Source organism: Syngnathoides biaculeatus, chromosome 5 (genome assembly GCF_019802595.1).
Source record: "Syngnathoides biaculeatus isolate LvHL_M chromosome 5, ASM1980259v1, whole genome shotgun sequence".
Classification (NCBI taxonomy): domain Eukaryota; kingdom Metazoa; phylum Chordata; class Actinopteri; order Syngnathiformes; family Syngnathidae; genus Syngnathoides; species Syngnathoides biaculeatus.
Window position 1 is genome coordinate 9,807,135 of NC_084644.1, and position 24,144 is coordinate 9,831,278.

At 43.5% G+C, this 24,144-nt stretch overlaps 1 protein-coding gene across 2 annotated transcripts in view; it reads left to right on the forward strand.

The window, feature by feature from the left end:
• si:dkey-22o22.2 (neural-cadherin) overlaps nt 1–24,144 on the forward strand; it is a 124,950-nt gene that overhangs the window by 48,041 nt on the left and 52,765 nt on the right. For both annotated transcript variants that reach the window (XM_061820373.1, XM_061820375.1), the window contains exons 2-10: nt 9,183–9,371; nt 12,385–12,610; nt 14,495–14,699; nt 18,212–18,323; nt 18,408–18,657; nt 20,068–20,210; nt 22,333–22,505; nt 22,589–22,757; nt 23,389–23,559. In XM_061820373.1, coding sequence (XP_061676357.1) covers nt 9,183–9,371; nt 12,385–12,610; nt 14,495–14,699; nt 18,212–18,323; nt 18,408–18,657; nt 20,068–20,210; nt 22,333–22,505; nt 22,589–22,757; nt 23,389–23,559 — 1,638 coding nt within the window. The remainder of the gene's footprint in view (nt 1–9,182; nt 9,372–12,384; nt 12,611–14,494; nt 14,700–18,211; nt 18,324–18,407; nt 18,658–20,067; nt 20,211–22,332; nt 22,506–22,588; nt 22,758–23,388; nt 23,560–24,144) is intronic.

The following is a 24,144-nucleotide window of genomic DNA, read 5'->3' on the forward strand; positions in this document are numbered from 1 at the left end:
AAGTGCAAAGTGAGAGCGCTTTTCACGTCGACTTGACGTGTCGCCATGGCGCCCGGCTCCCGTTGGGACACCTGTGTCGCTGTGGGTTGCTATGGCAACGCATCCCACTCTGTCAATCATGCGCACACACACACACAAGCGTTTGGAGCAAATTAAAATGGTTTTCAATCCCTGCAACCTGACCCGCATATAAGCGGAAGAAAATGGGGAGAAAGACGGATGGAGACAAAATGACATTTCGACCCAAAAATTATTCTGTAGTAATGCCGCATGACTTTTATATTGTTTTTGGCATATTCCACTGATGAACCAAACTAAATAATAGTGGTACCTTGAGATATCATGTTAGGTTCAAGTCCCCCCTCCACACCCCACCCAATTAATGTGATTTTTTTTTCAAGCAAAACAGCATTCTTTTATAGTTTGCATTATTAAAACATATTGATGACATAATTCAATACAATGTAAGGAAAACTTTTTGCATCATGACAAATTTATGTTGATTGTGGTGCTCCTTCTGTTATGTGCATCCTGGCCACCTGGGGGCAGTATAATACAAGCTGGTGTACAGCGCATTCTCGCGTTTGGCACTCATAGATTCACGTAGTTGCAGTTTTTTTCCAATTACATTTTTTTTTCATTACAAATTTTTTACATTTTTTTTTTTGAAGGTGGTGAACCTTACCTTAAACGCTGATTGGCAGGATATCCTGGGTTCTTCCTAAAATTTTCAGGTTTAAAAAAAAAACAAACTTTTTTTTTTTTTTCAAAAATATATTTCAATGCAATCACAATATAATCGCTGCAATTCATATGCTGATTTTGGCGATTCGTGGTACGGCCCAGTCCCTTCCCCCTGCGTATAGAGCTCGTCGACCTACGTCATAAAATCACCTGACTTTTGTTTATCTCGCCACATTGGTCTGGCAAAGAATTGTTCAAGGCTAAGTCGGTCGGAGACGACACAGAAATATGTCTTATAGCACGACGCGGAGTCTTTTCCGATACCGTTAGACATTTAGAAGGTGAAAATGAAGGAATGTATGTGGAAAAATTAGATAAACTCGGCAAAGAGGACCCGTATTTAATGCCGAAGTCAATGTTTTCACCAATAAGAATAAGATCCATATTTTCTGGTCTTTTCAGCTGGTATTCCATAGAATGGTCTCTTTGAATATCTGTCTCATTTGTTGTGACTTCCAACAGCACAACAGGTCTCAGATATTGTAAATATTTTCCTCTGCTTCAACGTCTCCCACAATGTCGAGCAGCTCTGATTGAGCGGCAATATGGCGCTGTGAAAATGGTGGCTATTCTCAAACACACAACCACATAAGGGATGCAACTCTAAATCCCGACTTGCTTTACTTGACCTACTGTAAAAAAAAACATAAAAAACGTTCAGTTAAAAGTGTGCGGCAAAGTGAGGGCACGGAAGATGAACCCAATATGGCGGAGATTCACTGTAATAATAAACACAGTGATGGCTGCTGTTTGGCGTTAACTTGCTTCCTTTCTTGTGTATCTTTCATTTATTTCCTTCCCGTCATTCCGTCACCCGTCTTCCACCTCCCACCTCCTCCAGCGGCATCTTGTTTTCCTTCCCTTTGCTAATTGACGCTCCTCCGGCGAGACGGCATGCAGGAGCTACTTTCCTCTGTCTATTTCTACCGCGTCTTCATGCCGAATAACATCAAGTAGCAGTCGGATCGCGTCTGCTTCCTCCTGCGTGGTGAAAGGCTGCCGGTGTGACACAAACATGAGCACACAAACATGTACACACTGATGTTAAAAGACTTTTTCACAGCTTTCACCTTCCACGCTTATTTGGCTTGAGTTGTTGTGAAGGTTTGTCAAGACGAACTTCAACAACAGTGTTTAGACTCCAGCAGGACATTTTTTGTGCATGTTTATTGTCAGAAGTTGTGAAAGGCAGGGGAGTATCTGAAGATTGAACACAATGAGATAAAAAACAGAATTAGACCCATCGCAACGCCGACATGGAATCCACGCAAAACTGACGTAGCGCGGGAACGGCACAGAATCAACACGTAACCAAGGGAGAACAATGCAGAACGGATATTAAATCAACAGTCGACAAACGTGAATGGCATGAAAACAACACAGAAGCAACTTAGAACTACAAACAAATCAACACAGAACCCACACGGCTACAACACAGAACCAACATAGAACCGTCACACAGATGAGCACCAAACATCGAACCAACAATGACGTAGCCTACAATTGCTACAGAACCAGCAGATCAACACAGAACCTAGACGGAGCTGTCACGGAGCCAACATAGATTGAAAACAGAACCAAAACGGGACACGGAGACAATACATAACCCACAGACCATCACAGAACTATCATGGAACCAACTTGACAATACAGTACCAAAATAGACCCATCACAGGACTCGCACGCAGTATAGAACCAACTTGTAGGATATCTACAAAGCAAACCAAACAAAAACAGCTACAGATCCAACATAAACACACAAACAGTAGGAGAGGAGTAACAGAACCATCACAAAACCCACCCATCCATCCATCCATCCATTATCTACTGCTTTTCCGAGTCGGGTCGCGGGGGAAGTAGTTCCAGCAGGGATACCCAGACTTCCCTTTCCCCAGCCACTTCATCCAGAGGGATCCCGAGGCGTTCCCAAGCCAGCCGAGAGACATAGTCTCTCCGGCGTGTCCTGGGTCGTCCTCGGGGTCTCTTTCCAGTGGGACATGCCCCGAACACCTCACCGGGGAGGTGTCCGGGAGACATCCGAATCAGATGCCACAGCCACCTCATCTGGTTCCTCGCAATCCGCAGGAGTAGCGGCTCGACACTGAGCCCCTCCCTGATGACTGACATTCTCACCCCATCTCTAAGGGAGAGACCGGACGCCCTGCGGAGGAAACTCATTTCGGCCGCTTGTATCCGGGATGTTGTTCTTTCGGTCACGACCCACAGCTCATGCCCATAAGTGAGGGTAGGAACGTAGATCGACTGGTAAATTGAGAGCTTCGCCTTTTCGACTTAGCTCCCTCTTTACCACAAATGCGCATCATTGCAGACGCTGCACCGATCCGTCTGTCGATCTCCCGCTCCATTCTTCCCTCACTCGTGAACAAGACCCTGAGATACTTGAACTCCTCCACTTGGGGAAGGATCTCATCCCCGACCCGAAGAGGGCCCGGCATGAGTAAGAAATTACTTATGTCGCTCTAAGTTATAATAATTTTCAGTGTTCTTGACTGAGTTTGCTGGCTGAAGATGACACGGAGTTGTTGTTTTCCCATCTTTTTGACAAATCACAAATCAAATCCTAAAACCAACTTGGAACAATTAAGGAACCAACATAGAACCCACACAGAACCAACCTCGGACCATCAAGAAAAAAAAGCCAACAACATAGCACAAAGCGAATCAACACAGGAGCAATATCGGACCACCGTAGCGAAATAAAGTTATCCACGTCTTAGTCATGTCCCGCTCAGTCAGTTGAAGGCGTGGCTAATGAGGAGTGCATTATGGGAAGTCAGCTCGCATTCAAGTCCGGCACCGAGACTCATCCGTACCGATGTTCACTGAGCCTCAAAGATTTAACGGGCCACGGAAGCGGCCCCGCGGGCATCCTGGACCTCGCCAAACTCGTATTCATGAGCTCCTCGGCGTGTGGAGGCAATTTTCACTTCCCGCCGTCACCTCGCCGCATGAAAAATGCAGCGGACGCAAAAGTGTGACAAAAGAGCGACGGAAGGCGACCCGCGTCCTTCGCGATCCTCACGACGGCGCTCCTTTCGTGTCGGACATGCGTCAAGTTAACACGCGTGAACACGCTAACGTGTGCGTCCCCGCGGTCGGCGCTCGCCTTCGTGAACATTGCGTCTTCGTCTTCCCGTACGCTCCAGCAAAGCCGACTTGGGCGCGGTTTGGTTTGGCTTTGTCGCGGCGACCGGGTTGAGTGGCGCTTGGCTAGTGCGAGGAGATGATGTTTTCAAATCAAAACATGGTCAGGAGCAAAGGATCTTTATCTTGTTTTAGTCCTTTTTGTTTAACTCCTGATACTGTTGATTTTTAAGACCAGGAGACATTTTGTTCAACCGACACTTGTTCAACTCCTTCCCTTTTTCTCCCAACTGTCTCCTCAGCTTCCTCCTCCTCTTCTCCTTCCCATCGTTCTCCGCTATTCATCTTCCTTCTTCCCATCTTTACTCCTTCTTTTCTTCCTCTCTGCTTCTTTCCCCCCTTTACTCCTCTTTGTTCTCCTGCTATCCTTTAAACCTTCTCCTGTACCTGCTTGTTACTTTTTCCTCGATACCTCCATCTTTACAGGACTCCTTCCTTCAACTTTTACTTCTTTGCTTTCTTCACTTACGGAACCCCCCCATGAACCTATTTTTCCCCTTCTTCTCCTCCCACTAGAACAGCTGAACTTAATTTGGCGCTCAGCAGAGACACTTTTAAATGGTCCCGCGTCCGGGCAAGGGAAACCAAGATCCAAATACTCATCATAGGGGTTTTGGAGTTGTAGTTTGTCTGGTCCCTCACCTAGGACCGTTTTGCCACGGGTGACCCTACCAGGGGCATGAAGCCTCAGACAACTTAGCTCCTAGGATCATCAGGACACACAAACCCCAACACCACGATAAGATGACAGCTCGGAAAAGGGCGGCGTGTCCTCTCCGGGTCGGGGATGAGATCCTTCCCCAAGTGGAGGAGTTCAAGTATCTCGGGGTCTTGTTCACGAGTGAGGGAAGAATGGAGCGGGAGATCGACAGACTGATCAGTGCAGCGTCTGCCGTGATGCGGACTTTGTATCGGTCCGTTGTGGTTAAGGGGGAGCTCAGTCGAAAGGGAAGCTCTCAATTTACCGGTCGATCTATGTTCCTACCCTCACTTATGGGCATGAGCTGTGGGTTGTAACCGAAAGAGCAAGATCCCGGATAAAAGCTGTCGAAATGAGTTTCCTCAGCAGGGTGTCCGGGCTCTCCCTTAGAGATGGGGTGAGAAGCTCAGTCATACAGGAGGGGCTCAGTGTCGAGCCGCTTCTCCTCCGCATTGAGAGGAGCCAGATGAGGCGGTTGGGGCATCTGATTTAGATGCCTCCCGGAAACGCCTCCCTGGTGAGGTGTTCTGGGCATGTCGCACCGAAAAGAGACCCCGGGGACGATCCAGGACAGGCTGGAGATACTCTGTCTCTAGACTGGCTTGGGAATGCCTCAGAATCCCTCCGGAAGAGGTGGAAGAAGTGGCTGGGGAAAGGGAAGTCTGGGTATTCTTCTTGAAGCTACTTCCCTTGCAACCCGACCTGGAAAAGCGGTAGAAAATGGATGGATGGATGTTACATTCTCAACAGCGACAATTACAGTTTAATGAGGGTGTCTGTACTTATGCAACCACATTTTTTACTTCTTCAATCAAAAATTTTTTTTGTGTTGAGTTTTACAGATAGGTCACACTAATGGTGGAACATATTTTGAAAAGATTTATCATCCTGGCATTTGAAGAGGGATGCGTACATTTCACATATTTACAAGACTACAAAAAATATCCATCGTAGCTCTTGATTTGTTCTCGCCTACTCATATGTGGTGGGTGGAGCTAACTTATAAACATCGGAGTGAGGGGAAAAATATCATGGTGGTTGCGTACAAAGAAATAAGATTTACCCCTTTGCAACTTCTCTTTTTTTCCTTTTTCTTCCCCCTTTCTCCTCCTCAAACCCCCACCATTCATCTTTCGCTCCACTTTCTCCTTCACTTGCTTATTTCCGCTCACCCTCACTCCTCTTGCTCCTTCCGTACTCCTTCACTCCCCATCTCTTCCCCTTCAAATGACTCCCCTTTACCCCCTTGCCCTTCTTCTCTCTTCACCCCCTTCAGCTCCTTCTTCTCCTCCTCACAGCCCCTCAATCCATCCTCCTCCACACCTCCTCCCTCCTCGCCGTCCCGCTGTTCCGTCAGGCCGCGTTGATGTTGATTGCGCTAATGGGCCGCGTTCCATTTGGCCGCTGGAGGGCCGCAGCATATGTAAAACAAGCCACTTTAAAATAGACGCCATTATTCTGCATTTAACCAGCCAGGGGTGACGAGCGTCCGTACAAAAGGAGGACGTGAGGGAGACATCGTCATCTACACCTCCTCGTCCTCCTCTCGACTGAAAAAAAGTGAAACGAATGTCATTAATTGAAAGTGCGATTTGACGCGGGTTTCATGGGAAATTGTGGTTTCTTGTTCAAACCTGTTCTGTTCACTTTGCCTGGATGCAAACTTCTTACCCCTCATACCCAAACAAAGGTACTTCAATTGCATTTATATCATGGTTCAATAAATCTAATGTGGAAATTTATTTTAAAGTCATTGTCAAGGCAAAATAAGTGTCTTTTGAAATAAATAGAGCTCGTGCACGTGACGTCACCATTTTCACGCCGCCATATTGCCGGTCAAACAGAGCTGCTCGACATTGTGGGAGACATTGAACCGGAGGAGAATATTCACAATACTCGAGACCTGTTGGGCCGTTGGTTGTCACAACAGACGTCACAGATATTCAACGTGATAATTCTATGGAATACCACCTGAAAGGATCAGAAAATATGGATGGATTTTGCCAATTAAACACGATGGATGGTGCCTAACTAAAATACGCACACGCCTGTGTAGCGATCGCTTCATTTCAGCTAGGAATTATTCTTCTCAATATAAAGTTATCAAGAAGTATTTATAATGCCAAGTTGGCTCATTTGAGAACAATGCGTATTAAAAAAAAAAAACTGTCGCAGAGGTTTACGAAGGTTAAGTGTGGCCGCCACCGCTTCCGTGTATGTTCCGTCCTCTTTTTATTTTTTCAATCATAGTTAATTAATGCAAGTTTGTGTAAAACCAGGGGTCATTTATTTAAATATTGGCATTTGCATTGAAACCTACCGGAAAAGATCGGTGGACTCCGCCAAAAGTTAATATGTGGCCGAACACGCTTCCGTGTTCACGTGGCGTCAACCCGTCACTATGTGGGATTTATTCCTGATTGAAAACAGATCCAGCAACAAAGTATTTGGATACATCCCGACTTTTCTAAGCTTTCAAACTCTTCCGTGTAAATCTTGACAACTTCCTCACCAGATCCATGTGTAGATCTAGTTGTTGTCCAAGAGAAGCGGAAGCAAATTAACTATTTAATTAATTTAATTAAATTAACGAAAACATTGACTTCGGCATTACATACGGGTCCTCTATGCCGAGTTCATCTAATTTTTCCCACGTAGCTTTGTTTATTTTCACCTTCTAAATGTCTAACGGGATGGGACAAGACTCTGCGCGTCGTGCTACAAGACAATATTTCCGGGTCGTCTCCAACCGGCTTGTTAGACCGGCAATATGGCGACGAAAGCAAAAGTCCTGTGATTTTATGACGTGGGAGCACGAGCTCTATAGACCACAGGAAAAAGTGCTGTTTACAACCCTGCCAAATATGAAGGAGTAAAAACAAAGGCAAGTGTGACAAATGAGACTTAAAAATTGCGGAAAAATGAAGCTGCTTTCAAATGCTGTGGGTATGTCGGCGGGTCACTCACAATACATAACAGACATTTAGTAAAAAAAAAAAAAATCCCAATCGTTCAAAAAAAGGAAGGAAAAAGAAGGACAGAGGAGATCAGAAGGGAAGAAAGGAATCAAAATAAGCAAATTAGAAGTAAGTGGTTGCTCGTACGTCTGCGTCACAGTTCGAGGCTTCCATTTTGGCTTGGGACGCCAGAGAAAGGAAAAATTAAGGACAGAATTCGGGTAAGAAGGGAAGAGAAGAATCTAGAAAAGGAGAAGGAAAAGAAGTTAGAAGGGACAGAAGGAAAGCGCTTCCAGCATGTTACATTTTTACTCTTTGTTAATGCAATTTTTGCTGCAAAGGTAAAAGTAATAGGTTTGAATAGGATAAAAATCATATCCGCTAGCTGTAACAAATTACTCGTGTTGGTCTAAAGCACAGGTGTCAAACTCAAGGCCCGCCGCATGGTTTTATGTGGCCCTCGAAGGCAAATCATCTGTATCAACTACCATGATATTTGGTAAAACATGATCAAAATTTCAAATATTCATGTCATATAAATGATAACGTGTTATTGCAAGCATTTTTGTGTTATCGAACATCAGTAGTTGAAAAACCCATTACCCTTGATTTATGATTACAAAAGGAGTTAATGAATTTCATGTGTAAATATATTGAGGTGGCTAAAAATGTTCATAACGGCCCTCCGAGGGAAACCTACAATTGTGGCCCGGGAGAAAAATTAGTTTGACAACCCTGGTCTAAAGTTGAATAATTTTCAGTGTTCCTCTGACACAGTTTGTTGGCTGAAGTTGACACGGAGTTGTTCTTTTCCCGTCTTTTTGACAAATCCCTCCTTGGGATAAAAAACAAAAAAACACACGACCCAGAGTCTCAAAACAAAACCTGTCTTTTTTTTTTTTTTTTTGGCAAAGTCATAAAAAAAAAGTTTGTGTTGTCTTGCCGGGGAACAGGATGCAGATAAAAGGCGCGATAGGAGCTCGTTGACTAATGTCAGCGCGTCCCCTCGGGGCCCGCGGAGACACCCGCTTTCATGACACCAACTGAAGATCGTGCAGCGCTAGCTAGTTGAGCTACAAAGCGAGGAGACGACAACGCATTCGCAGCTAACGACGCCAAAAAAAAAAAAAAAAAAACAAGGAAAACTGCAGCTAAAACATACAAAACAACACTTTGTCTAGTTGACGGCACGAAATGACTAAATGCGGTGTTAGCAAATGGCTAAAGTCTTTCATGTAAAAATGAACCAAAAATGTGGCATTATACTGATATCAAAGAGTTATCTTGTTCTATTTTACTTCCAGCACATAAAGTTGTGTACACTTCACAAAAAGCTAACATGGCGCTGTTGTTTACGTAAAAGTAACCAAGCCTATGCGCAAACAAAAGTGACAAAAACTAAAGCGTTAGCAAATAGCTTACAAAATGGATGCTAGCAAAAAGTAAAAAAAACTGTGACTTTATCCAGCTCTGCACCAAAATAAAGATTCTGAATCATTTGTCTTAATATTAGTACACTTGAGTGTGCAGTCGTGTGATTGGCTCCAACGGCCTCACAGTTATAGCGCCACCTGTTGCTCGGGCTTGAAACCGAGTCTCTGTCTTTTCTCCCGCAGGTGACGAGTGGTACCTGTGCCGGTTGACCCTGAGCTCCCTCAGTCAGGGCCAACTGCAGTGGACCATGTTCCCGGCCCCCTTCCTGGCAGCCGTGGGTCCCGACGCTGCCCCCGGGTCCGTGATCTACCGCCTGTCGTCGCGGCAACGCGACGGCACGCTCGGACAACCGCAGTTCCTCCTGTTAGACGGTAAACATTTGACTTTGACTCAAAATCAAATGTTTATGAGTTGATAATTTTGTTATTGTCATCTTTATTGAGGTTTGTATGTATTAGCGCAACGGTTTTGGGTATTTTTTTTTGCCCTTGGGCCCATTTGTGCCTCACTGGTGCAAAAGGCTGCTAAGCTAACAAGGCGAGGCAATTTAGAATATATTTTAAATTTAATGTCTATAAATGATCATATTAGAGCATAGCTTAGTAGACTTAGTGTTAGCATGACATTATATCCTGATGTATTTTGATGTTTTATATGTAAATGTGGTCGTTTATATCTATCCCTATGCACACATGACATGGATACATTCAAAGAAAAAATGTATATGTATTACCTGTCATGTGAATTTGCATGTGACAAACCTGCTTTGGCTCGGAGGACCGCTGATTTACAAATCTCAATAAAAAGTGACTTGTTGAATTTCAATTAGCGTCAAAAAGCAGGAGATGGAGAAGGAAAAAAAGATCACTGTTAAATGTCCCCCCCCCTTCACCCCCCAATGCTAAATGCTCCCCCGGGGGTTCAAGAAAGCTCCCACGTTGGGGAATAATAGGAGCATTTCCGGAGAGGCGGCACAGTGGGTGGATGAGCGCCAGTGGCTGTGGATTTTTTTTTTTTTTTGCATTTTTATATATATTTTTGTTGAGTGAAAGAAGATATTTTAAGAGTTGATTATTTTTTTTATTGCTTCCCTTTGGCGTAATATGAATACACGTGTACTTGGAAATAATTTACTTATTTTCATATGTTGCCAATATGGACCGAAATGAGATTAGGTCCCACTTCATACTATTCTATTTATACGTTCCCCACTTGAGATCCAATGCAAAAATTGTCCACGACAAACGTATCGTAATTTCCGGCCTACAGAGTGCACCTGATTATCAGCCTCACCCAGTACATTTGTAAAGGAAATACCATTTGGTACATACATAAGTTGCACCTGTGTAAAAGACGCAAATGCCCACATTGAAACCCACATTGAAAGATGAGAAATTTATTAAGAAAGATGGTAAACAAACTTTTAAGTGTTAATACTTTAGCTTAGCTTAACATAGCAACAACACGATAGCATGAACAGGAATGGTTAAAAAAAAACAACATACTGGTAAATAAGAAAAAAAAACAGCCACGGCAGCTACACAGTAGCAACATGATAGCACAGCACTAACAGCCGGTTAAAAAAAAAACCCATACCTAAATCTCTGAGATGTGGCAGTAACACAGCAGAAACACGCTAACGCTGGTGCGGCGCTAACGCTGGTGCGGCGCTAAAATTGGCGCGGTGCTAATGCTAGCATGGCCCTAACAGGGCCGGTTAAAAAAGAACATACCGGTAAAAATCACTGAGATGCGGCAGTAACACAGCAGCAACATGCTAGCACAGCGCTAACAGGGCCGGTTAAAAAATAAAACATACCGGTAAAAATAAATGAGACACTCCAGTAACATAACAGCAACAGGCTAGCACAGCGCAAACAGAGCCGGTTAAAAAAAAAACATACCAGTAAAAGTCACTTCCTCGGCACATATATTCCACTGGTCTCACACTTACCTTTTCCGCTCGAGTGCCCCCTTGCGGCCGTCAGAAAAAAATGCACAAATTAGCTGCATCACCGCATAAACCGCAGGGTTGAAAGCGTATGGAAAAAAGTCGTGGCCTATAAGCCGGAAATTATGGTCATAATGCTCACTTTTCAGTTTACAGTATGAACTTAAAGGCCAAAATATTAGGAACGACTCACAGCGTGACAGAATAATTTCATAATGGCAATACTACAAAAAAAAACTATACAGTACAATCAAGGAATCTAAAAAAAAACTAAAAATTTTTTTACCTGTTGTCAGGAGTATGTTTCTAATTGAGTATATGGTTGTATTTTTTTCTACTGCGTTACTTTTGGAGTGGCTTTGTTGGGCCCGCCTGAAGTATATCACAGGGATGCACACGCTTGAGAAACTTGCAGAGCGCTTCGGTATTGTTCACGGAAAAAGTGGCCCACCGCCGTGACCAAGCGTCAGCGTAGTGAGAGAATGATATGATTGACAGGTGGGCTGCAGCTGCGACCAGTCGAGGCCCCCTGGTCAACAGCTGAGGATCCTTCTTCCTCTTCTCCATCTTCATCTCTCCTCTCCCGCGGGCTCTTTCCAAAACTTGCCGATGAACTCATGCTAAAAAAAAAAAAAATGAACCATTTCGTACAAAAATCATACTAGATACTGTAATTTGAATATAACACTCATTCTTGCTCATTATTTGGAAAATACTTCATTTTCTTTATTTATAAGTTATAGTAATAAAGAAATTTGGTTTGAAATAAAGAGATGTGACATTCAAAATATGGTACAGTAATAATACTGTATTCCATATAATTATTTAGTTTATTTTACTGATTATAAAGAAAGCGATTGCAATCAAATTTATAATGTACTTGTGAAGCAGTAATAATAATAATAATAATAATAGCGAAATAGAAAGTACCGAAAGTACTAGAGAAATCCTTAATTGTCAACAAACGGACTAGCTAATGTTTAAAGAATATACAGTAGGCACACACACGGTTACTTATACTTATTTACAGATTCAATATTTATTTCGCAATTTGCCCATTATTTATTTTATTTTTTATTTAATTTTAAATATATGAATGTGATTACTACTTATTTCTTATTCATTTTATTTTATATATATTTTTAACATATTTTTCATTATTTTATTTTTCATTTTCAATGTATTTAATTTTATATTTTTAGAGCATTCCAAATATTTTATTGGGAGGTTCAATTTATTTTATTGAATTGACTTTTTAATTATGTTTTCATTTATTTATCTATTTTTCTTTTCTTTTTATCATTTTATTTTGACTTATTTTTCCAAAGTCCTGATTGTTTGAACTGTTTTTGAACAAACGCAAATTGATAGAAAACAGTGGCTAACAAGAAACGATAAATCATACAGCATAACTTTCTTTCTATGGGTGTCAGGTGGCGAGGACTGCTTCGAGGTGGACCGGCGTTCCGGCGATGTCAGGACCACGGGGCGCCCCCTGACCCCCAGCCACGAGTACCACCTGCGGGTCCAGGCCGTGGACGCGGACGGGCGCAAAGGTCCGCCGGCCACCGTGTCGGTTCTCGCCGGCTACCGCCCGCCGCAGTTCACTAACGCCACCTACGAGCTCAGCGTGCCCGAGAACGTGGCCGTGGGACAGCCGTGAGTAACAATCAGGAGTTTTGATGACTACAGTACCCACAATGCATCGGGCAGGAGGTGGGCTACAACCGGAACTGGTTGCCAGCCAATCGCAGAGCACAATAGAAACAAACAAGCGTTCGCACTCACAATCACACTTGAGGGCGATTTAGAGTCCCGGAGAAAAGCCACGCAGGCACGGGGAGAACATGCAAACTCCACACAGGCGGGTCCGGGATTTGAACTCCGGTCTTCATAACTGCGAGCCAGAAGATGCCCCGAAAAATGGCTGTATAAAACCTTTTCTCAATGACCAACGAATTGTGGGACTTGGTATTTGCTGCGCACGTGTTATACACATGTTATATGTTGTGTGGTGATAGAACGCCCCCCCCCCCCGTGGAAGGTGACGAAAGACGGAGGAAGGAGAGAGTGAAGGATTGGGGGGGTGTGAGAGGATGAGGAGGAGAAAGATGGAGGTTGGGGGGGGGGATAAAGGATGAAGAGGACCCAGATGCAAGAGTGTGCGTGGCCCCCGAGGCTGAGAGTTTGAAAGTGTGGCAAATTCAAATATTTATTAAAAGCGAGGTCTGGATAAACATGAAGGGATGAGCGTGTGTGTGTAAGTGTGTGTTTGCATGGATGCGCGCACTTGTGTGTGTCCCTTTGGGCTTCTGGCGCAAAGCACATTGTGTTAATAATATCCAAGTGTCCATGCCACCCTGTGAGTAGTGTGTTTGGGGGGCATGTTCGTGTGTGTGTGTGGTGTATCCATTTAAGCGCATTTGATGTGTCGCTAGTTTGTCGTTCAGTTTTCGTTTTCAAGAAGACGTTTGAGCCTTGGTCGTTCGTTATCTCTAAAGAACTACGTTTCCCATGATGCCTCGCGAGCAAAGCCATCGACAAGGCTGTATTGTCGAGTGGGTGATGTCATTTTGATTTTGAACAATTTTCTGTAGGGGGTGGCACGGTGGACCAGCTGGTAAAGCGTTGGCATCACAGTTCTGAGGTCCCGGGGTTCGATCCCGGACCCTGCCTGTGTGGAGTTTGCATGTTCTCCCCGTGCCTGCGTGGCTTTTCTCCGGGCATTCCGGTTTCCTCCCACATCCCAAAAATATGCGACATTAATCGGACACCCTAAATTGCCCCTAGGTGTGATTGTGAGTGCGGGTGTTTGTCTCGATGTGCCCTGGGATTGGCTTGCAACCAGTTCAGGGTATACCCCGCCTCCAGCCCGTTGACAGCTGGGATAGGCGCCGGCACTCTCCGCGACCCTCGTGAGGATAGGCGGCTAAGAAAATGGATGGATATAAAAAAACGTGCCTTGCGACTGACTGCCGACCAGTTCAAGGTGTAGTCTGCCTTTTGCCCAATGTTATCGGGGATAAGCTCCAGCCCTTGTGAGGATAAGCGGCTTGGAAATTAGACATAGACATATAAAACATATATATATATATATATATATAATATATATATATATATATATATAAAATGGAAAAACACATGTGAAATAATTTTAGCACACATTTTAAACACCAAAACATTCAACCGAGCAATCACGTCTGCTAACGAAAGTCTATTAGCTTAATGCTAACATGTAATATGAAATGCAATTGATGTGCTCATAGAAATTAGCTTGGCGGCCGAGCCGGGTGGAAAACTCCCATCTCCGACACTCTCACTTTTCAGGAAATCCTCAAAAGGCGAACTTTGAACGCTGCGTCGTCAAGGAGGGCGAGCCATTTTTAATGTTTTTAATTGTTCAATAATTTATTTATTATCAACCTTCAGAAAACTGCTGCTTTACACACATAGAGCAGCGACGCATAGAACAATACGCACATGCAAGTATTCTTTCCACCGCCCGGCAACACTGAGTCGTCTCCCCGATTTTGTCGCACGCAGCGTGGGCGCGGTCCAGGCCGTGTCCTTCCAGGGGAAGACGCTGGCCTACATGCTGCAGTCGAACTCCGGCAACCTGTTCAACGTCAACCAGGAGAGCGGCGCCCTCAGCCTCACTCGCGCCGTGGACTACGAGAGCGGACACAACGTGCACACGCTGCAGGTTCGGGCGTCCGAGCCCGACACCGGCCTCAGCGGCGTGAGCGAGGTACGGAAAACGAAAAGAAAAAAAAAAAACGCAAGTGACGGACCACTTCGTTAGGAATGATATCAAGCATTTTATAATGAGACATATTTTGCTGATATATGACACGTACTGCCGCAAAAAAAAAAAAAAAACAGTCAGCAGTGTTATTTTTTTCCGTCTTGAGTGAAAACGAACTTCCAAGTGCAGCTGCTGAATCAGACTTTGTGATGCAACTCTTCAATTTGCTGCTCGTGCCGCACATGCCGCCGCCATTGCCCTCGTTTCCATCCGCGACTTGATGAAAAGTCAGCACATCAAAGCTGCGTTCACAAGCTCGGTGATCAGACGCCCCTGCCGTCGCATCAGCACTTATAAAGCCACGCGTGCACACTCTTATACACACATTTGTGTATTTATGAAAAAACGTAGCTGACACCTCTTGAGAAGCTCTGAAGATTTCGTAGCTGTTTGTATTAACACACACACACACCTGGAGGAGTCCATTATCACCTCCCCTGCTGTCCAAATGTTGGTAAGTGCTTTAAAATGGCCCCTGAAGGCTGAGCCGCTCTATTAGCTCGGCTGGCTCGTCCACTCCGAGGGTGTGTGTCGCGTACACCACTTCCTCTTCACTAACATTGTTCATAGCGCACCTCATCGTAGACTCTATCGGCCTTCAGCCCCAAAGGACATTTCGGATGAAACGTCACCCGGGACGCAACCACTGGAACGCGAATCAAAGACAGCGTCTTCACATTACGTCTGAATCCACATTATCTTGGCAAGATGTGATACGACTCTACATCCACGCACGCCGTTCACATGCCATGATGTTAAGATTTGTTTTGGAAAAGTTGTGAAAAGTGTATTTAACAGTGAGGAGGCAAAGAAGGTCCCCGACTAAGCTCTTACGTACTAGTCGCTGTTTCCACAAAGCAAAGCAAATACTGTATCCGGTGTGTGTCTTCAAGTTGCAGGTATTTCAAGGTTTAGACTGATCATAACATCTATGCTAATTTATATTAGCCCCTCGATGGCATTTTGCGATATATGTTAGCACTAAGCTACCTGACTATTTCTTGCCAAAATGATGCGGATTAGTTGCGAATTTCCGTTAGCCCGTCTATGGTATTTCGCGATATGTGAGCACTAAGCTAGCTGACCATTACTTGCGAATTTCCATTAGCCCGTTTATGGCATTTAGTGATATATGTTAGCACTAAGCTAGCTGACTATTTCTTGCCAAAATTATGCGGAATAGTTACAAATTTCCATTAGCCCGTGTATGGCATTTCACAATATATGTTAACACTAAGCTAGCTGACTATTTCTTGCCAAAATGATGCGGATTAGTTGCAAATTTCCATTAGCCCGTCTATGGTATTTCGCGATATATGTTAGCACTAAGCTATCTGACTACTTCTTGCCAAAATGATGCTGATTACTTGCAAATTTCCATTAGCCCATCTATGGTATTTCGCGATATATGTTAGCACTAAGATAGCTGACTATTTCTTGCCAAAATGATGCGGATTAGTTGCAAATTTCCGTTAGCCCGTCTATGGGATTTCACGATATATGTTAGCACTAAGCTATCTGACTATTTCTTGCCAAAATGATGCGGATTAGTTGCAAATTTCCATTAGCCCGTCTATGGTATTTCGCGATATATGTTAGCACTAAGCTAGCTGACTATTTCTTGCCAAAATGATGCGGATTAGTTGCAAATTTCCATTAGCCCGTCTATGGTATTTCGCGATATATGTTAGCACTAAGCTAGCTGACTATTTCTTGCCAAAATGATGCGGTTTAGTTGTGAATTTCCATTAGCCCGTCTATGGCATTTCGCAATATATGTTAGCACTAAGCTAGCTGACTATTACCTTCCAAAATGATGCGGTTTAGTTGCGAATTTCCATTAGCCCATCTATGGCATTTCGTGATACGTGTTAGCACTAAGCTTAACTATTACATTCCAAAATGATTTGGTTTAGTTGAACATTTTGGTGTTTATTTACAGGAGTGACAAACCGGTAAAAGCAAGTACACTTTGCCTCTTATTTGGAGAACTATGTGAGCAAAAGAGTGAGAACAGGCTCAAATAGATACTTAAAAATGTGTTTTAATATGTTTATAGGTGTGGGAGGTTAAACTATTAAAAAAATGTCTTGTTTTTATTGTGGTGCTTCTGTATCAGCGTTTTTCACGTACTCTGGGTTGGGGATCCATCATCTGCTAAAAAGGGGCATCACTAATATTGATGTAAAGTGAAAGTGCCTCTAACAAAAAAATAAAATAAATATATATATATATATATATATATATATATATATATATATATATATATATATATATATATATATATATGAGAAATTTATGCATTAAACAAGAATAACTAGGTGATATTGCTGTCCGAAAAAGGAACGCACAGCACTGGAACAACCACATACATGTCAGTCTATTTTGAGTGCTAATTATTGCTAAAAAGCCCGTGTCTTCACATAACCACAGCTCATTTTCACTTTTTTTTTAACATGTCATAAGATGCCACATTTAAATTCATCTGGCAGACTATTGACCTGTCTTGATAGGTGCTGCTGTTTTGGTTAGCAAGGGAAATGATCATCTCTATGAACTAAGATAAGTACACTTGCTACCTATTTTTTTTTTCATGATGGAAGAAAGGAGTGGTGGTGTTTTCATTTTCTATTTATATATTTATTTATTTATTTATTTATGTATTCATCCATCCATTTATTTATTTGGTTATTTGTTTGTTTGTCTATCTATTTATTTATTTGTTTGTTTGTCTGTCTATTTATTTTTGTCTATTTATTTATTTGTTTATTCATCTGTCTATCTCTCTGTCCATCCATCGATCTTTCTCTCTCTCCATCCATCCATCCATCCAGTTATTTATTTGGTTATTTATTTGTTTGTTTGTCTGTCTGTCTGTTTTTTTATTTTTGTCTGCCAGTCTATTTATTTATTTATTTGGTTATTTATGTATTTGTTTGTCTGTCTGTTTATTTACTATCTCTCTCTCTCCATCCATCTATCTCTATCCATCCATTTATTTATTTGGTTATTTATTTGTTTGTTTGTCTGTCTGTTTATTTATTTTTGTCTGTCCATTTATTTATTTTTTTATCTGTCTATCTATCTATCTGACTGTCTATCTATAGGTTGGCCCTTTATACCCGGCCATTAATTGGGGCACGTCTTTATTTGAGGAGTTTACGCGTCTTCCGACCTTTCCCCTCTGCAACGTCGCCACCATTACCAAAACGTTTAGCATGTGGAAGCTCTCGGGACTGAGCACTCAGCAACCTATTCCATTAATTTACAGGGATGGGAAAGTTGCGCGTTGGTTTGAGCTCCAACGGGTCGGAACGTTGGTTACAGAGAGTCGGAATTAAGAGGGAGAAAGGAATTTTCTTTTGTATTTGTCTTTATTTTGTTTCCCCCAAAAACTGTAAAAAAAATGTATAAATATAATTGCATGCTTAATAACATTAAGGCGCTGCCTGCAGGTTGTTGTCTACATAACAGACGAAAATGACTGCACCCCGGAGTTCCTGCACTCCATTTACACCCGGGACAACGTTCCTGAGAATGTCACACCTGGAACGTCGCTGCTACAAGGTAAGATTACATCACAAACCTTCCCTCTTGTTAAATTGTAATTTTCTCCATTGTGGGACTGCTAATGTTTTATATCATCACCAGTTGTGGCCCGAGACTGTGACTCCGGCATCAACTCCGAGCTCTCCTACTCGGTCCACGGCGGCGACTTTGACATCACGTCCGCAGGCGTGGTCAGCGCCGCCCGCCGCCTGGACTACGAGCGACCCAATCACGTCTATGAGTTCCTGGTGGTCGCCATGGATGCAGGGACACCTCCCCGTACCGGCACCGCCTCCATACGCATCCGGGTGGCCAACACCAACGACGAGACGCCCGTTTTCTCGCAGAGCGTGTATGACAAACTCTCCTTCAATTTTGCGGAAAAAGAAGTTTGGTCATCTGTTACGAAATAAATAGAAGATAAAATAGCTGTTACCAGAATTTTAGAGGAATTATCAGTTAGCAGATTAGCAGAAGAAGAAGCGACGGTCCCGATTTTTAGTTTTAGTTGAGGAAGAAACTAGGCTATCTTTTGCTAGATTATAAAATAGCTCGATCTGTTACCAGATTAGCAGTATTTGATGGATCCAGATTAAACGTTGCCAGAATAATACTAGTAGAAGAGTGAGATAGCTGTTGCCAGATTAGTAGAAAAAGAAGACGAGCTATGCTTCCTGTTCGCAGATGACAATAAAAAGCAGAATCTAGGATAAAGATGCGAATCTAGGTGTTACTTGACTAGTAAAAGAAGCTAGTCCATATGTTACAAGATTCACAGAGGAAACTAGCCGCTTTGTCATAACCAGAACTCTAGTGTGGACCCAAATGCACGACTCGGTACACGGGGAGGCAGTTAAAAGAAGGTCTTTATTTGTTCTGAGGTCGTAAAACGGGAGGTCAGTCAGAGAGGGCAGCAGTATCAAGGACGTTAAGCTTACCGGGTTGGTCAGAGCACAGGCAGAGGTCGATACGCCGGGATCCGGGATCAGAAGCGAGGAAGTGCTGGAACGAGGCATGGATGGCAACTATCTGGCAAAGCCAGACCGTCCGTTGGGTCCTATAAGGGTTAGGTTAGGGTTAGGTGTCTGGTGTTCTATGTGACAGAAGAGTCTATGCTAGGATGAAGGGCAAAGTCTATAAAACAGTGGTGAGGCCGGCCGTGATGAACGGATTAGAGACGGTGGCACTGAAGAACTGAAGGTGGCAGAAATTTCGAAGAAGATTTCGAGGTTCTTGCCCGAAGTTAGCAAATTGGATAGGATTAGAAATGAGCTCCGAGGGACAGCCAAAGTTGGATGTTTTGGAGACAAGGTTAGAGAGAGCAGAATTTGATGGTTCGGACATGTCCAGAGGAGAGAGAGTCAGTATATTGGTAGAAGGGTGCTGAGGATGTAGCTGCCAGGCAAAAGAGCGAGAGGAAGACCAAAGAAAAGGTTGATGGATGTTGTGAGGGAGGACAAGAAGACTCAGGGTGTTAAGAGAAGAAGATCCACGAGATAGGCCTGGATGGAATAAGGTGACACGCTGTGGCGACCCCTAATCAGGACAAGCCGACAGGAAAAGAAGAAGAAGAGGCTAGGCCAGCTGTTACCAGATTCATACTGTATAGTGGAAGACTCTTGGGTAAAACTACTAGGCTACTAGGTCACGGTAGTAGTTGTGAAAGAATCAGAATTTGTCCGTGATCAGATTAGCAGACGAACACGAAGAAGCAAGGCGATCCCGGTCTCATTTTCTCATCTGGATTCTTTGTTTTTTTTAGATACAAAACATTCCTGAGTGAGGACGCGGGACCAGACACCCTGGTCGCCATCGTCCACGCCAAGGACCCCGACGGCGATGGCGTCTCGTACGCCATCACCGGCGGCAACGAGGACAGCAACTTCTTGTTGGACAATCAGAAAGGTGACAATGACAGAGGGAGACTATTTGGGGTTTTTTGGGACTGCATTGCAGTTCATCGGTTCGCAGATGTCCCAGATTCTGATTGGTTACCACCGTGCTATGCCGACCCTTACGAAAAAAAAAGAGAATCTACAAATAAAATAAAAATGTATGTCTAATGAATTTGAATTATTTTGTCACTGGCTTACATAAGTAATAAACATGCAGTTTTACAGTTTTATGAGAAACGCAAAATCGTGTTGGCGCTGGTTCTCCCCGGATAGTCAGTATGTTATTTGTTAGCATGCATTAGCATAACAACATGCAGCAGTGACAGGAACATCAAGGCTCATACACACACACACACACATGCAGCAGTCGTTGCCGTGGTAACTAGTATATTGGGGACGAAGGCAGTGAGCCCCCAAACAGCCGTGTGTATAAAACGTGAATACACACATAATTATTTATTGGTATTTAGCCTGTGTTGTGCATGTTTATTTTTTTGTGTGTTCTGCACCTTATCGCCCAGCATGCACTCCTCTACTGCACACCCCCGTACACACACACACACACACACACAGCCGACGCGCTAAACACATAAATGGCTATAACAGCGTTTTATTGTTACCCGCACACGGCAGATGGCCTTTGGCTTGCCGGGATGTTGGGTTTTGTCACTTCAAAGTGTGTAGTAAGTGTTTTCAGATAGTATTTTTCAGTCGATGCGCTTCCTGGCAAAGCTGCTTATGTGTTGGTCTGTTTGCTCTGTTATGCTAATGCCTCCCCCCCGATTGTTCACACATGAAAACCCGACATTGGTTTTCCAAAAAAACAAACTAATGTGCCGTTCTTGCCGCCCACACTGGAAGTTGACGCTAGCTGCAGTTCCTTCAAAGGCCACGGGAAGTTCTATCTATCTACGTCTGGGGAACTCGTACTAATGTCTTTGTATGATGGCGATGTACAGTGAACATCCATATATTGAATATATATATTATTAGGGGTAATTAAGATTTATCAGAGAATTTCATATTTTCTTTGAGGTCAAAAGTTGACATACTGTACGACTTGGTTCAAACATTTTGGATTAACCTTCCACAAGCTTCTGACTGTACCAGCTACTCGCATTTGAAAAATGTACAGGTGTGGTCAGTCATGCCCGCAGATATAAAGTTACAGGTGTGGTCCACCAGTCATGCCCGCAGATATAAAGTTACAGGTGTGGTCCACCAGTCATGCCCGCAGATATAAAGTTGCGGGTGTGTGTTCTGTTTGTGATTATGAGTGTACCCCTTTAAGAATGGAGGGGAGTGGTGTCAGGTAAACAAGGAAGTAAAAGTAGGCTGAAAAGACATCAGGCTGTGGTTCACTGCGCTGGATCGGTTTTCATGTGCGCTGAAAGTGTGCGAAAAGTGCGCAATTGCACAGTGGCTCAGCTTAGATGGAACTTTGGTCAAGACTACACAAAATAAGCGACGTCTTTCAATATCTATGTATTTCTACTCGTAACAAATTTTTCGCGTGTGATTTTTCGTGCTCGACTATGCAGATTTGCGAGTTAAGCGCCCGCGAATCACAGTGACTGCAGTACTCTGCCGGCATCCTGGCCCAGTCCTCCTGAAAGAACTGGTGGAACTGAGTCAGGTTTGTCGGTTGCCATGCTCGCACACGCCTTTTCAGATCTGGCCCCAAATTTTCGATGGGATTCAGATCAGGACTTTGTGATGGCTACTCCAACACATCCAAGACTTTGTTATCCTGAAGCCACTTTTGAACCATCAATTAACTCACATCTGGTCAATTAACCAATCAGGAGCTCCAAAGCCATGACCTCATCACCTGGGCTTCCCCGTGTATTTTAAAGACAGAACTTTTTGTGTGTGTAAACGTTTGACCCCAAAGAAGAAAATCTAAAATTCTCTCAGAAATTCTTTGTATCATGTTTGTGAAATTTAACAAAATTAAATAATTTTGCTGATCCTGACTGACCTGAAACACAAGTGGTTTAGTCTGGTTAGATGTCAGACAGTAAGACAAAACATGAAACATGTGTTTTTGTGGATGTAAACTTCTGGCTTCAACTGTAGATATGGTGTTGCTTTCTTTTTCTTTACCACGAGAGCATTTCCTGTTTTTCAAGGCATCATTAAGCTCCGACGGAGCCCCCCGCCTAGACTGAAGGGTCCTCAGTACGTCCTCACAATCACGGCCACGGACGACAACGCATCCGGCGGTCCGTACCCTCTCAGCAGCTCGGCGCAGGTCATCGTCGGAATCAACGACATCAACAACAACAAGCCCGTCTTTCAGGAGGTGGCGACCGTTCGATTAAAAAAACGTCTCCATATATATGGAGAAACTCAAAGACAGCTGATGGTTGCTATTTTGATCTGTAGTGTCACAACTACAGTCTGAAGGCGACTATTCTGGAAAACCAGCCCCACGGAACCTTTGTGCTGAAGGTCCAGGCCCAGGATGCCGACATCGGGGTGAACGGAGAAGTCAAGTACGGCATCATGCACAGGGACGGGGTGTCATCTGGTTTTGACATCCATCCCGACACCGGTAGGCATCAGCGTCACGTCACCACCGACATCAAGTAGTCAATCATTTGAACACGCGGTGGTACCTTTTTTTTTTTTAACCCAAATTTTAGTTATGAGTGAGATTCTGATATGCGGCTGCTGATGGGAAGTTAAAAAAAAAACCTATATATATATTTGTATGAAAATATTAAAAAAGTAATTCTTCGGAATATAGCTGAAGAAAATATTATTTTGCATAATCCTGACAAGAACATACACATTTCATGCTAGTACAGTGGTGGCGTTATGAATGCTCCGATTTCAGAGTATTTGGATTTATGAGCAGTTGCTCGGTTGGTTTTTGGTTTGTTGTCGAGGACCAAAATTTGCGATATGAGTGAGGTTCAGAAACGTTCCAGAAATTATCCATATTTTTTGCACTTTAGCCACAATTCAGATCCAGACATTGAGGTTGAATACCTGACTGACTCCAGCTCCCGTTTTAAATGAATGGGCCACGCCCCTTAAAGGCACACAGTCAACACACGAATTTTAGAATTGTTATAATTGTACTTTAAAACAAATGTTTTTATTTCTTTATGCACATAAAAAATAGAATGGAAGAGATTATTGGTAATTCCATTGGAAAAATCTATCTTGTTTTTCTTCAGGCGTGATAACATCGGCGGTGAGTTTCGACCGCGAGCGTCAGCGTGAGTTCACGCTGTCGGTGACGGCCACCGACCAAGCGGAGGAGCCGCTCATCGGCATCTGCCAGATCACAGTCCTCGTCGCGGACCAGAACGACAACGACCCCAAGTTCGAGAACAGCCGGTACCAGTGTGAGTGTTTGGTTCCTTCCCATTAGCGTCCAGGACAACCAGAATCTTCTCACATCTTACGAAAGAGATTGAGCTGAATATATAAATTTTGTCAACTGCGTATGTATTGTTTTGACAGGGTTTGAGTTTTTTAGAATTTTCTGTTGTTCCAAGATGAAAATTTGTTTTCTACAGAGGAAGGAAAACCAACACTGCACTTTAAAGGTCAAGTGTCATCCCTGTTAAGATTCTAAAATAGATATTAAAATGAAAAATACATATAACATTATTCCCTTCAATGTCTACATGAAAAAATAAATATGAGCGGAGAGCGCATCATCCATGTGCAAAGTTGCAGAAGTTTTATCCAACATCCAAGTGGTCACCATATTGGCTGCATCTCCTGCCCGTGATGTCACACTGGGATATTTGCCATTGAAAACACGCTTTGGCCTCTACTGTGGGACACGCCCCTTCAGACACGGAAGCTCTTTTCGAAGAAGAGAACATCTCACAATCGAGTGAAGTGTCCGGAGCGATATTACCATATCGTTTCGAGCCATATTTAGATGATATGCGGATCACGGTCAAACTACCTCCCCGCCC